This window comes from Corvus hawaiiensis, chromosome 8 (genome assembly GCF_020740725.1).
Source record: "Corvus hawaiiensis isolate bCorHaw1 chromosome 8, bCorHaw1.pri.cur, whole genome shotgun sequence".
In the NCBI taxonomy this organism is placed as follows: Eukaryota; Metazoa; Chordata; class Aves; order Passeriformes; family Corvidae; genus Corvus; species Corvus hawaiiensis.
The window spans coordinates 3,809,058-3,821,956 of NC_063220.1; the positions used below are offsets into that span (position 1 = coordinate 3,809,058).

The 12,899-nt window shown below is 46.1% G+C and overlaps 1 protein-coding gene across 1 annotated transcript in view; it reads right to left on the reverse strand.

Moving 5' to 3' along the window:
• LOC125329499 (phospholysine phosphohistidine inorganic pyrophosphate phosphatase) overlaps positions 1 to 10,958 on the reverse strand; it is a 72,631-nt gene extending 61,673 nt beyond the window's left edge. Inside the window, exon 1 of the mRNA XM_048311617.1 lies at positions 10,820 to 10,958. Within this exon, the coding sequence (XP_048167574.1) occupies positions 10,820 to 10,941 (122 nt within the window). The 5' untranslated portion in view covers positions 10,942 to 10,958. The remainder of the gene's footprint in view (positions 1 to 10,819) is intronic.
• Positions 10,959 to 12,899: the final 1,941 nt, after the last annotated feature.

Genomic DNA, 12,899 nt, shown 5'->3' on the forward strand with positions numbered 1-12,899 from the left:
TCCAAGGCCAGGCAGGAAAAGGCTTGGAGCAACCTGGGATAGTGGAAGGTGTCCCTGCCCATGGCAGGGGCTGGAATGGGATGAGCTTTAATGTCCCTTCCAACCCAAACCATCCTGTGATTCCGTGAACCCCCTGCAAGCCCTCTGCCTCTGAGCAGCTCTGTTTCCTGATCCAAGCAGGCGACCTGCTGTGGATGTCCTCAAAAAGCCTCTTCCCCAAGATGAGCTGTCAGCTGTTTGGAGACCCAATGTGTTTCAAAGTGGCCACAGAAAATCAGAAACAGTGAAAATGTACCACAATTAAAAGAAATACACATTTGCCTAAGGGACTGTCACTCAGCTCCTCTAATATGTGAAAATGCCTACTTTTTGTCAGTATTCATGTGAATTTGTGCATAATTACCTTTGAGGATCTGAGCTCATGCAGGTTCAGATACCTAGGTAAGTCTGGAACTAGGCTTCTAAATTCTTATAAAAATATTATGACTCTTCTTTGTATTAAAAAGAAAAAAGACTCTTCTCTTCAGGAATTCCCTGCATTGCTTCTCAAGACTACCATACATGTTGGGTGCATTTTGTAGGGAAGATGATCTCAATTGGTTGGTGCAAACACCAAAACCACTTCGAGACAACAGATCTGATGAACTTTCCATCAAAGGATTCTTGGAAATCCGGTCCTGACCCAGAGAGCCCCTTCTGCTCATTAAAACTGCATGCCAGTGTCTTCTTTAATAATGCTGGTGATTCATTTCTTTCTTATTATTTGTCTTTCCTAATCATAGATATGTGAATTATCAATTACACTTAGTGGTTAATTGCCCTTCATAAAGATAGCTTTTCTATTTTAAATTAGGCAGTTAATATATTGTAACTAATAGCATCCACTTGTACATTATAAATATATCTTCATTGATTGGAGCACTGAATGTGAGATTCACTCTCAAGTTAATGAAGCAATTGAGTGAAGAAGTGCAGGGTGTACCCAGGGAATAATTATTGTTAATGAATTATGATGTGACCTTCTCAGAACAATGAACAATTGGTGTGACAGTGGGATGACAATATTCCACATCTGTTATTCGAGACACGGTTTCAGCTGGAGTTAAAAAGCAAAGCAGTGTAATTTGGACACACAACAAACTTTAACAGAGTGTGCCGTGGTTAAAAAAAAAAATTATTCTAAATGTAAAGCCTCTCTGCACACTCTCAGGGGAAAAAAAAAATCCCATGATTCACAACTGCCTGGAAGTAGGCATTTGTTGAATTAGAATCTACTTTTTCTCTTCCTAAAGGTCAAAATAATGAATCCAGGGACAACACCAACAGACAAACCAGCAGCCTCACAGGTCAGCTTGGTGAAAGCATAGATTCAGTTTTCCTGTATTACAAACTTCACTTCTTTCTCAGCATTTTAGATGAAAACCAGACTGACATTTCTGAAAGGACTGACTAAAGCAGGAGGAGTCTGGACACTTCATGCCTTTGTGGCCACCAGCAATTACCACCCCAACAAATGAGCTCAGAAAATGTTTAGGATCAGGTCTACAGTGAGTTAGGCCAAGCTGGACAGAAAATGGGAGTCATCTGGTGACACTTGAAGAGGACTTCCAAAAATATCCTGGAACACTAAATGAAAGAAAAATCCACAAAAACTCTAGACAATACTTATTTCTCTAAAAATATCTTTCTGATGAAAAGCCACCTTTTCCTTCCCAGTTAACATCTCTGAAAAGACCCCCTGTAACCTCTCTGCCCAATCCTTGCACAGAACAGGCACACTCACCTGCACATTCAGGATTACACACAGACACACACTGGGATGAATCCACCCCTGGATGCTCAGCACAGGGATGGTGACCAGAGCCTGCAGGCCAGCAAACAACTATTAAATCAGAACTTAAACAATTAGGGAGAGCTTTTACCAACAGCTCTAAGTGGGGGAAATCCTGGCTCCAATCATGTTTATAGCAAAACTCCCCCTCGGTTTCCCTGGTCAGGCAGGTTTTGTACCAGGAGAAACTAAAAGAGGTGGCTTGAAGGTGTCTGCCAGGTGAGATGCTTTGCTTGGTGAGTCTCCAGGGCTGCAAAGCTTCAAGGAAAACCTCTAGCCTCTGAACTGCTCACACTCCCAGCAAAGCAATGTACTCCAATTTCCACTGCTGGCAAGTGTGGGGATGTCAGGAGAAGAACTAAGAACAAGATTTGTAATGTGATGTCCTATAAGATAAAGAGCAGGGGATTAGGTACTTGCAAGTACACAAGAATGGGGCAGTGGGAGATGAAATACACAACACACGTTTTATCGAGATCTCCAGCGTATTACAGATTTATCAGCAGGTCTGTTACAGAAGCACAGGCACACCCAGGAAAGCCATGCAATCAGGCCTTCAGCTGACTTCCACACATCATGGCCATGCTAAAGATCCCACCTGAACTCCATAAGCACCAGGAATTGATCCTGATTAGAGCACAAGGCGAGCACACGGACAGGCAGCACTGTGCAGGGACCCAGCATGGTCCAGGTAGTTGTGGACATCCCAAAGCTGCCTCTCCCTCCCTGTTTGGGGCCATCAGCAGGCTCAGCATCAGACAAATCCACTCAATTTCCAACATCACTGCTCATACCACTCCTAATGCCCACAAGCAGGAACGGGGGAGCTTGATGAGCTTGATTTAACCTGCATGAGGGGAGAGCAGCTTCTGACCTTCCAGGGTGTGACAAATGCCAAACCCAGCTAAAGTGGCGAAAGAAACTTCTCAGAGCCCTTCTTGGAGGGGCTGGCAGAGCAGGCAGGGCAGCAGGGAGCAGATGGAAGGCTCAGTGTCCCCTCCAGCTGTGTGTCACACAGGCTGTGCTGCCAGCGCCTGCTCTGCCAGGGAGCTGCCACAGCACACAGGCACTGAAGGGAAAAGTCACAAAAAGAAACTTCCAAGCCCCCAGTTAAAAGTGGACAAATGAGCACTGAGCTACCACACCAGCCTTACCAGAAGAGGGATTTAAGCCCACTCCAGATCCAAACAACCACTTGGTCACCCAAATGATCCCCAAATCTCCACCCAGGGCACCCACCTGGCTCCAGGCACGCCGTGAGCACCTGCCCAGGGGAGAGGCGGATGTGAGGGGTTTAATTTCAGCCCTGAGCTGCCCCTGATGCCTCAGCAGCTCTTTGAACTGACCTTTACCTCGTTCTGCTGGAGCAGGACACGGGGCTGAGTGACAATGTCCCACAATGCAATTACCATGCGTCAGATGAGCCGGTCCCTTACAAATCACCTCGAACTTTACACATCTGCTGGCTGTCAGCATCTGCCAGGCTCACTCACCCGAAAATAATGAAAAAACTCTCATTATTGTTCCATAACAGGTAAAGTGTTAGGACAATTATTAGACATCCTCACTGACCTTGTGCAGACTTAGCCAACTGCCCTTGCCAACCTTTATGGGCAGCCTTTGGGCACATAAAACACAAAACCTGGTTCTTTCAGATGATATAAAGGTTGTGACACCCGTAGGAAAAGCAATGGTCCTGGAATCTGGGCTGGGAACCACCACTCCTTAAATTCACATTATCCTGCACATGGCTGAAGCGACTAAGGAAAAGGTATAAGGCTGAACTTCAGATTTCCCATCTTTCCCCACTGTCTTTTGCAGTGAAGGTTCTTCCTAAGACAGGAGCAGGGGGAAAGCCCTGCCCACAGCCAGAGGTCCTGTGCAGATGGGCGGTGGGGCAGAAAGCAAAACCCTGGAAGAGGCAACAAGCCTGAGCTTGGAGACTGTCCAACATCAACTTCAAAGGGGCTTGGAAATGAGCTACATGAGATTTCCAGAATTGGCTTTTTATCCTGCTTTTGGTTTTTCAGAGTGCTTTGGGGTTTTTTTTAATTTCAAAGAAAGCATGTTGAGCACTTTTGCTATTTGACTCTTTGGCATCAGTGGACAAATACCAGTGTGCTTCAGTGTAAACCTGTCAGCACTCTAATACTTTGTCTGGAACACAGGGAATCAACAGCACCTGCAACCAAACCACAAAGTAAAAGCAGGACTTGTGCAGCAACACCATCCTCCCACCTGGGCAGGGCTAATATTAGTGCCCTCTGCAAGGGCCAGGGTGCTGGTGCTCCAGGTAAAACATCTAAACATCTCCTGATCTTGCAGGCTTTTCCCAGGAGAACCTACCTCCCTGGGAGCATCACACACACCTGAGGATGCAAAAGGGTTTTCTGGCTCAGCACTGGCTCAGAGCAATGACCCCTTCTGGGGTCCAGCTGTGGAAATGCCTGCTGGGGGGACAATACATTTGCTCTGCTCAAAAAGTGTATTTTGTGGCAATCATGTGCTATCTTCTCTCTGCAAATCTGTAATCCTGCCATTCCAGTGGCAAAGTCATTATTTCAGAAGCCTGGAGGAGGCCATAAGAGCCTTTGCCCATCCTTATATGGCACAAGCCTCTCCTAATTCCATGGAAACACTGAATTCCCTGCTGTTTTTAACTCAGTGGGTTCAATGCAACCAGAGGGCTGCAGATAAAACTCCAGGTTGTTCGTTCTCTACCCCAGTGCCCAAAACTTCTCGTTCCTCTGATTTCTGCCATCACAGCACATCCAAACTGCTTAAATCTTACTGTCACGTCTCTGATGCCACTTTGGTCCCCTGATCTCTGGTGTTTCCCTTCACTGATGTCCTGTCATTGGTCCTGAGTACAGCCAGACTCATTAAAGCCCTGGTTCTCCGGTGATCCAACTTTCTGCTCCACGTAGCAAGGCTGCCCTGACAAATCCTTACACATGGCACTTTTTGGCCCCAATCCCTCCTGCATTCCTGTGCCTGAAACTCATCTCTACATCTGCTATCTCCCGAGCACAATTTCCTCTCCAGACTCATATGGCTCACCTCTCTCTAAATATAGAAGGGGATCATTTGGAGGCAATCCAAAGGAGGGATTGCAAAAGGGATTAAAAAATAGGAGGGCATTACCTTTGCACATGAATAAAAGCAGATTAATAGGCACACATGAAGGAGCCACAAGAAAGAGGCCAATGTTACTTAAGGGTGGGCAAGGGTGACATAAGGAAGGGTGCAGTTATAAAAGTAAAGACTCTGGAAGCATCACTCTGAGACAGTGTTTGACAGCAAAAACTGGAAAAAAAAAAATCACTAAATTGTAGCTGAAAGCACAATTAAAAACCCACCAGCACCTTTATTTAGGTATTTTGATAATGTAGAATTTTTCAGAGGTAGAAAGAAATCCTGGAAGTTGCACACTAAAACAAACACAAAGTCTGTGCTGTCATGAATTCTCTGCAAAGGCCATCAAATACAGCTGGATACCAGAATTACTGCACAAATTATCCGGCACCATAAATCATAGTCCACCTCCCTGAAGAGCAGGGAGGACAACAGATCTGCAGGCAACAATGCACACAACAGAGAAATCTAGAATTCAGTATTTAATAAAAATAACATGTGCTTTTGAAAGGAATCTGCAGAAAGGAAGCACAAAGCAGAATATAAGAAAAATCTCTCTGGTCCATTAAGTTCAGTTACAAGATGCATTTAAGGCTGCAGATTACCAAATCAGCTTAATGTATTACACCTAAAAGACTTTAACCACATTGCAAGTGGTTCAATAAGTAAACTCCAGTAGACCTTAAGTAGCTGGTAAATCTCCACTTTGGGAGCTGTCAAAGAAAAAATCAGATCTTTGGGAATTCAGTCAGCATGAATCGGTCTGGAATATATTTATTTACATTAAGCAAAATCTTTTTATAGACAACATAGTGAATGCTACTCCAATAGCTTTCATTCTGTGCAAAAAGAGGGGTCCCTGCCTGTGGCAGAGGGTTGAAACTACATGATCTTTAAGGTTGCTTCCAACCCAAACTATTCCATGATTCTGTGAAGCTGCTAATTAAAAATTAAAATTTTTAATTTTTAAAACTCCATTAAAAATTAATTCAAAACCAAGTTATCTTTGACAGGGTTGAATTCTCACTTTGTACACAAACAGCACTTGTTTGTAAAGAAGGAATTCTATTTCTGAGACCCTAAAGGTTAATGATGTGCAAACTCCAAAAATGCAAGCACTTACTCCTGCAATTTGTGCAGATAGCAGGTGAGCACCCACAACTTCAGGGACACAGATCTTTTTAAAGAAATAATGAACACTGCTAATTAGGAAAGCAAATATGGGCTAGGAACACCCACTGCTCTCGGCACACTGAGACCACAGCTAATGTTACAAACTGGAGAGGAGCTGAGACAACTCTGCACCCACTGAGGATCAGTTCCTGGCTCCCTTTCCGGCTCTGCCAGGGAACAGCTACATGACAATAGAGAAGAGCTTCATTTTTTGTGTCTCTGCTGCTTCAGGAGGGCAGTGACACCTGGGTCACTGGGTTCCTTTGGGTAGAAAGCACAAAGAGAGTCAAGTACAAAAAACAAATGAACAGATATTTACACAAGAGTCTGTATAGTTTACTTGAAGGTCTCTTTCTAGGAGGAACAGCTCCTTTTCTATCACATGTCCCGAAGGCACAGCAAGCCTTGGAACTCTGAACATCTGCACAGCCTGTGCTAAGCCACGCTATCTGCTGTGATAACAAAGATTTCCTACTCCTTGTGGCACACACACTTCCAAAGGGCTCTTTGTGAGCTCCCAACTCGTCTGAACCCCCACACCCTGAATTGTTTTACAGTCCCAGTTCCGCTTGTTCTCCTCACAATCTTCTCCCTGTTAGACTCTCCAGGTATTTTATTTTAACAGGACTGTCCAGCTGCTCCCCAGCCTCCCTGCTCCCCAGATTTCCGCTGCCCTTTTCAAGGGCTCTGTACAAAGCTGTGCTAACAGATGCACTATCCCAGCCCAACAACAGGATGTTGTAAACGTCCAGCCACTGTGTGCTTTTCATATGGATATGCTAATGGACACACTATCAGCACACAGCTGTAAATGCAAATGCCAGAGCACAGCCTGAGCATCTTTTATGGATGTTTAACCACCTTCTGTCTTGTAAGGGACCAGCTCCCTGCTATTTGTAAGATAAAAAGCAACTAGCTCACCTCGTGTCAGTGCTGTGTAAATCGATTAAGACAATAACAGCACGGCACTGAGGCTCTGTTAGGGCTGGCTCCAGGAGAAGCCTTTAAGTCACCGATGGCCTTTCTGATCTTGTCCATGGGCTTTCAGATCGGCTCCAAAGCATCTGCCAGTGAACTGCACGCGCTGGGAAGAGATGGGTGGAGTTTACTAAACTTTCTCAAAGATATGCCACAGTAAATTAAATAATCAATAAATATTATCTCTTAAAAGTTTAAAAGGATATGTTATCGAGCCACTTTTGGATTTTTTTTTTTGCCACCCACTGCTCTAAAATCCCCACCTAAAGATAACAACAATAGTCCCTGGAGAATTTAGAGACATTCCTGGCTCCTGGGTTAAGCCAGGGGTGTCAATACCCTTTGGCACATGGGTGCCTGGCTGCCACAGGCTGGATGAGTAGCAAGGATCCAGATTCACCTCATCCCTTGGGCACAGGATAAGCTCTGCTCTGCTCAACAAACACTCCTGGAGTTCACCTTCTCAGCCTCCAACCCACCAACTCCCTCTCAGAGTGCACTGGGTCCTACACTAGTTCACAGGTAGGATTTATCAGGGCTGCAGGTACACCAGCAATAAATAAAGCATTCCCAGCTGTTACACTTTGCGTTTCACCACAGGTTATACCAACTATTGATGCCTTCCTCACGAGGGTCTCTACAGCACTGGGAAGTTACTGAATGTCACCTTGCTCAGGGTGTTCCAGTGTCCATCAGCTTCTCTGGCCATGTTTCTGCTCCATCTGACTGTAACGTTAGCTAAAAACAAACAAACAAGAGGGAAGCACCCCTCTGCAGCCATCACAAAGAGAAACCAGGCCAAATTCTGCTGGCAGAAATTACATTGCTGCTCTCTCAAACACCAACTCAAATAACTGCACAGCAGAATTCGGCTGAAAAAAAGAGAAATAATGCAGCAAATGTAGTTTTAAGAGGTCAGAATGGCTTCAGTCACACGAAACCACTGACAAATTAGTATGTTTACTTATCATTTTTACTGGAGTGTACTATATGTTGTTACACTAAGGTAATTGCTGTAATGGGGGAGATGATGTCTGAAAATAAGAGGTCAGCTGTCATGTTGTACGAGTCTTTATCTGTACTATGAGTTATCAAAATGGTGTTTAAAATTTCTGTTGGACGTACATATGCACTAAAAGATGTTAGACAGTTTTTTTAGCAGAGGACCGCAGCAATTTAAATTAGTTATAAAATTCCTTTCTATATGCAATTTTGACTCTTTAATTGATTAAAAAAAAGGAATTAATTAAAAAAGAGCTCCTTTTAGCCTTGATCCATCTGCTTGAAACGACCCAGCTGTACTGTGATGCAGACACAAATATTAATGACCAACTGGCAATAGGATAATGAGTCAATAAAGATTTTAAATGGTGTGAGCCAGAACAATTACTAACCTAATAGGCAGATAAATAAGCCTACTTGACTTTACCCAAGGAAAATGATTATTCTTCACCACTTACATTGAATGACCTGAACAAAGTGGTTTGGTGGGGTTTGTTTTCCCTTCCTGGCACTTTTCCGTTCTGCTGTCCCCAGTTCCCACAGCTACGACCACTGCTTCTCCACTGCTCACCAAATCCTGCCCAAATGAGATCAGCCTTTCCTGCACAGCATTCCAGAGACAGTTGCTGGATTGCATCTCCAAACTCTCCTCAAAGACCCTGCAGCCCCTCCTTCCACACAGGCAGCCAGGTCAGATTAGCTGCCGAGGGCTTCCTGTGACTAAAAAGGGCTTAGACATTTCCAGGACTTCCAGAGAAAGCTCATAATTTCCTACATTTAGCCCAAGGCCAGAGTTTTACTGTTGTTTCATCAGCATATTTCTGATGCTACTGTAAGTTAGACTGCAGTTTATGTGGCCTCCATGCAGGAGGTTTCAGCAAATGCAGTGACAAAGGTTATTAAATAACAGCCTGCAACCCGGCAGAAAATGAAGTTTAAAATCTAGGAGCAAAAAAAACAATGTCAAAAGCATCTGGCGATCCACAATACAGGTATTATTGAATATGTCCTGGTTTTTAAAGGAATGATCTGATCTCTGACAGCAATAATGCAGTTTGTTATTTATGCTTGGTTTGGCCATGCCTGGAGGCCTTGGCTATAATCTGGGCTGTCCCAGGCTGTGCTCTGCACATGCACAATCCCTTGAAAGAACCACGTGCCACAGGATTTCAATAGAAACAACTTTTCCCTCTGCCTAGTTTCACTGAATTCCCTTGGAATGCTACTCTCCCCTTGGCTGTCCTGGCATCTGCAGCTTCCCCTGGCCAGCTGAGCACCACAAACTGGCCAAGAGCCTCAGTAAGCCTTAAACTTACTTCAAATATTGCTCTCTGACAGCACTGGGAACTCTGATCCATCTGATAACACCTCCTGTGCCTCCTACATGTGTATCAAGAAATACGAACAAAGACACAACTATGCAAAAAAAACCCCAAAAACAAAAAACCCAAACAAACAAAAAACCCAAAGCAGCAGAGTTCTGTTATTACCACTTCAATTGGATCATCTCCAGTTCTGCCTTTCCATGGTGGTTCCACCAACACTTAGGCACATATTTAACTAACCCATTATGATTAATTTTACTGGTTTCAGTATTTCTTCCTGCGTATTTTCCTGCCCAATAGTGCACTTGTCCCACGTCTGTGCTGAGTGACCCCGGAGGACAGAAGCTGCAGAGGTGCTCACCAAGCAGCACTGTCAGTATTTCACACGGGATCAGAATTTAGACATTTAAAACATTTTAAGTGGGGTACATGCAGCAGCACAGAATCACAGAAAGGTTTGGGTTGGAAGGAACACTCAAGTTCCAATCCCCTGAAATGGGCACGGACACCTTCCGCTATCCCAGGTTGCTCCAAGCTCCATCCCGCACTTGCCACGTGAAACAGATCTGGATTTTCTGCAGTGTGTGAGTGAAACACCACACACAGCCAAAAGGCTCTTCCAGAAATTCACAACCACACAATCAATACTTGTCTTTCAACAAAGTTCTCCCTGCGGCCACTGCTCTCCCCTGGCCCCATCCTGCTCCTCTGGTCAAGCAAGGCCAATACAGACACACTGCTGAGTCAACCTAATTAATCAAAGTTAGTTAAGTTACTTAGCTTGTGTTACCTTCACAGCATCACCCAGCTAAAAGTGAAGGAGTTCCCCACCTGTGGGCACTGGGAGTGGCTAACCAAGACCACGCTTTGCCTTTGAGTCACTTCCAAGCTGGGCAATCATTAACCCCAGCACAGAAATTCTCCATTACTGAGTTGCAAATTCCCTGCAAGAAGTCCCAGCTAATTTGACAGCAAAGTTAATCAATTTACAGAAGCTCTGTGTCTGTGTGGGTAATATTTAATAAACGCTTACCAGGGGATAGTGCCAGATCTCTCACCCACTGCCAGCTCCTGCCACATGTGCAGTGACAGCAGCCAACACAGAACCCCGCGCCGTGTGCCTCCTGCACCGCCCCAGCCTCCTCTCCCCATCAGCCCAGGCTCTGCGGGCTCCCGTCGCCTAAATAACCCGAAAAAGCACCAAGCTAACCCCCAAAAGCTCCCTTTTCCTGTCCGGGCCTTACACAGCACAGCACGGGCTGGACTCCAACCACCTTTAGGAGCTGCCCTTCGGTGCAGCCCCAAGCCCACGCCGCGCTTTGGGGACTCCCCCTCTCCGCGGGTCCCCCCGGCCGCCTCCCACCCTCCCACCCACCTGCGCACGGCCTCGGCCGAGCCGGCGATGGGGACGCCGCCGTCGGCACCGCTGTCGTACAGGACCCCGCTGACATCGAGCAGCAGCCCCCGCACCGCCCGGGCCCAGCCCCAGCTCGCCATGGCCGCTCCGCTCCGCCCGCCCCGCTCCGCGCCCGGCGCTGCCGGGAAATGCAGTCCCGGCCTCCGCTCCGCCCCGGGAATCCGAGCCGCTTCAAACGCCCGGGGCACGGGGAAAAGCGCGGAGCAACTGCGGCTGCCCCATCCCTGGAAGCGTTCAAGGCCAAGCTGGGTGTGGAGCAACCTGCCTTAGCGGGTTGTATCCCAGCCTATGGCAGTGGAGTGGAATTAGACGATCTTTAACGTTCCTCCCAACCCAAAGCATTCTATGATCCATATGACAACCAAGAAAAGAACCTTCCACTGACTCATCGTATAAAGAATTTTACAAACACAGATAAGATTTTATCAGCTGTGTTCCAGCTTTACAGATAGTATTTTTTTCCCCCAAATATCTTCTCCTCGCTAATGCCATCAATAGCACACCACGACTGCCAGAATGTATAAGGAGCTGTGGGGGAATTATAGTCCATTTTGTTTTAAGAAAAGCAGAGGAGCCTTGGCAGCATTGATTTGCATCACCGCTTCTGGAATAGCCTCTGGCTTCTCCCTAAAGATAATATCTAAACTGTGAAATTCATTAAATAGACTCAGAAATGGATCAGGTTATTTAAAACAACATTACTAATGGCACAATATCTCAGCTGTCTGCAGCGATAGTGAACATTGTCTTGGATAGTGTTATCAGTCCAGGACACCCGCTATGAATATTGATCCACAGCTTGTTACAGCCATCACTTGCCGTCAGGACAGGTCAGGGTTGAAACCCACCTAGCATCAAAGCAATTTAAAGACAGCACTTGGGCTGAATTTTAATGCCTGAGCTGGGAAACGGACCAACTTCAGAGTGCTGGAACTAATCCGCGAGTGTGTGCCTTTCCACATGCATGTATGTTTGCAGGTTGTGTGTATACACATGTGAAGATGATGATATTTGAAGATGTCTGCTAACTCACAGATTAATCTCAGTGCTGCAATTTGCCTTCTCAGCTCCCACAGACCCAACAACTCAAACAGAAGTATTTATAGTCTCACATATACCAGATTTTTTGCCTAGTTCACCACTTCCTGCATCCCCAAAACCAAGCTTTAGCCACCTTTAGCCTGTGTGTGTGAAGTCCTCAGGCCAGAGCTCCCTTCTCTTCTACATTCTTGTGGTAGTCTACCCCAGAGGCCGGTGCCAAACGGGCTCTTGGATAATTAACACAATTTCAATCACATCTCCCTTGCACATCATCATCATCTCCTCTTCTTGCTCTCCCCTTATCTTAAGGCCTATGCCAAGAATTATTTGTGAGCCCAATTCTGCTGAGGCTTAGACCGCTGTGAAGAGAAGGAGGGCTGTGCTCTGCATCGTTCCATAGGAATAGAAGCAGGGGGAGTAGCGGATTCCTATTGAAGGCTGCCTGCCCTGCCTGAAGGATGCCTTTCCCTAATCTATCTAATGATTTGTGGCACTGCCAAATGCTGAACTACTAAGGAGAGGGAAAAGCATCCCCTGAACAGATACAGGTGTGCCAAAATACACTGCAAACACGTTTTCAATAAGCAGGGCTGGCTAGAAGTGGTGACGGGGCTGGTGCACGGTGGGGAGGCTTGGCCTGCTGTCACCTACCCTGTCCCAGTTATAGGTATGAACAGGCAACAGAGTGTTTCCCCCCAGGACAAGGAGGGTTGCTCAGGGGTTTGCTCAGGGGGCAGGAGCTCCTCCAGCATAGGCAGGTCTCAGTTTCCCTCCATACTAACTGGGAATAGTGTGAACACCACGGGTGAGTTGCAGGAGTTTGGCCCAGAGTCTGAACCACACTGATTCCAAGCTGTTCCCAAACAAAAAGCTGCTCGTTTCTCCCTGAGGACCAGGCAATAGCTTGACATCTCAAACAGTGGCTGCTGGCACAGGGAGCGCCTGGAGCTTGGATCCTGCCCAGTGCAGCAGAGGGATGCAGGAGCCATCCCTCGTC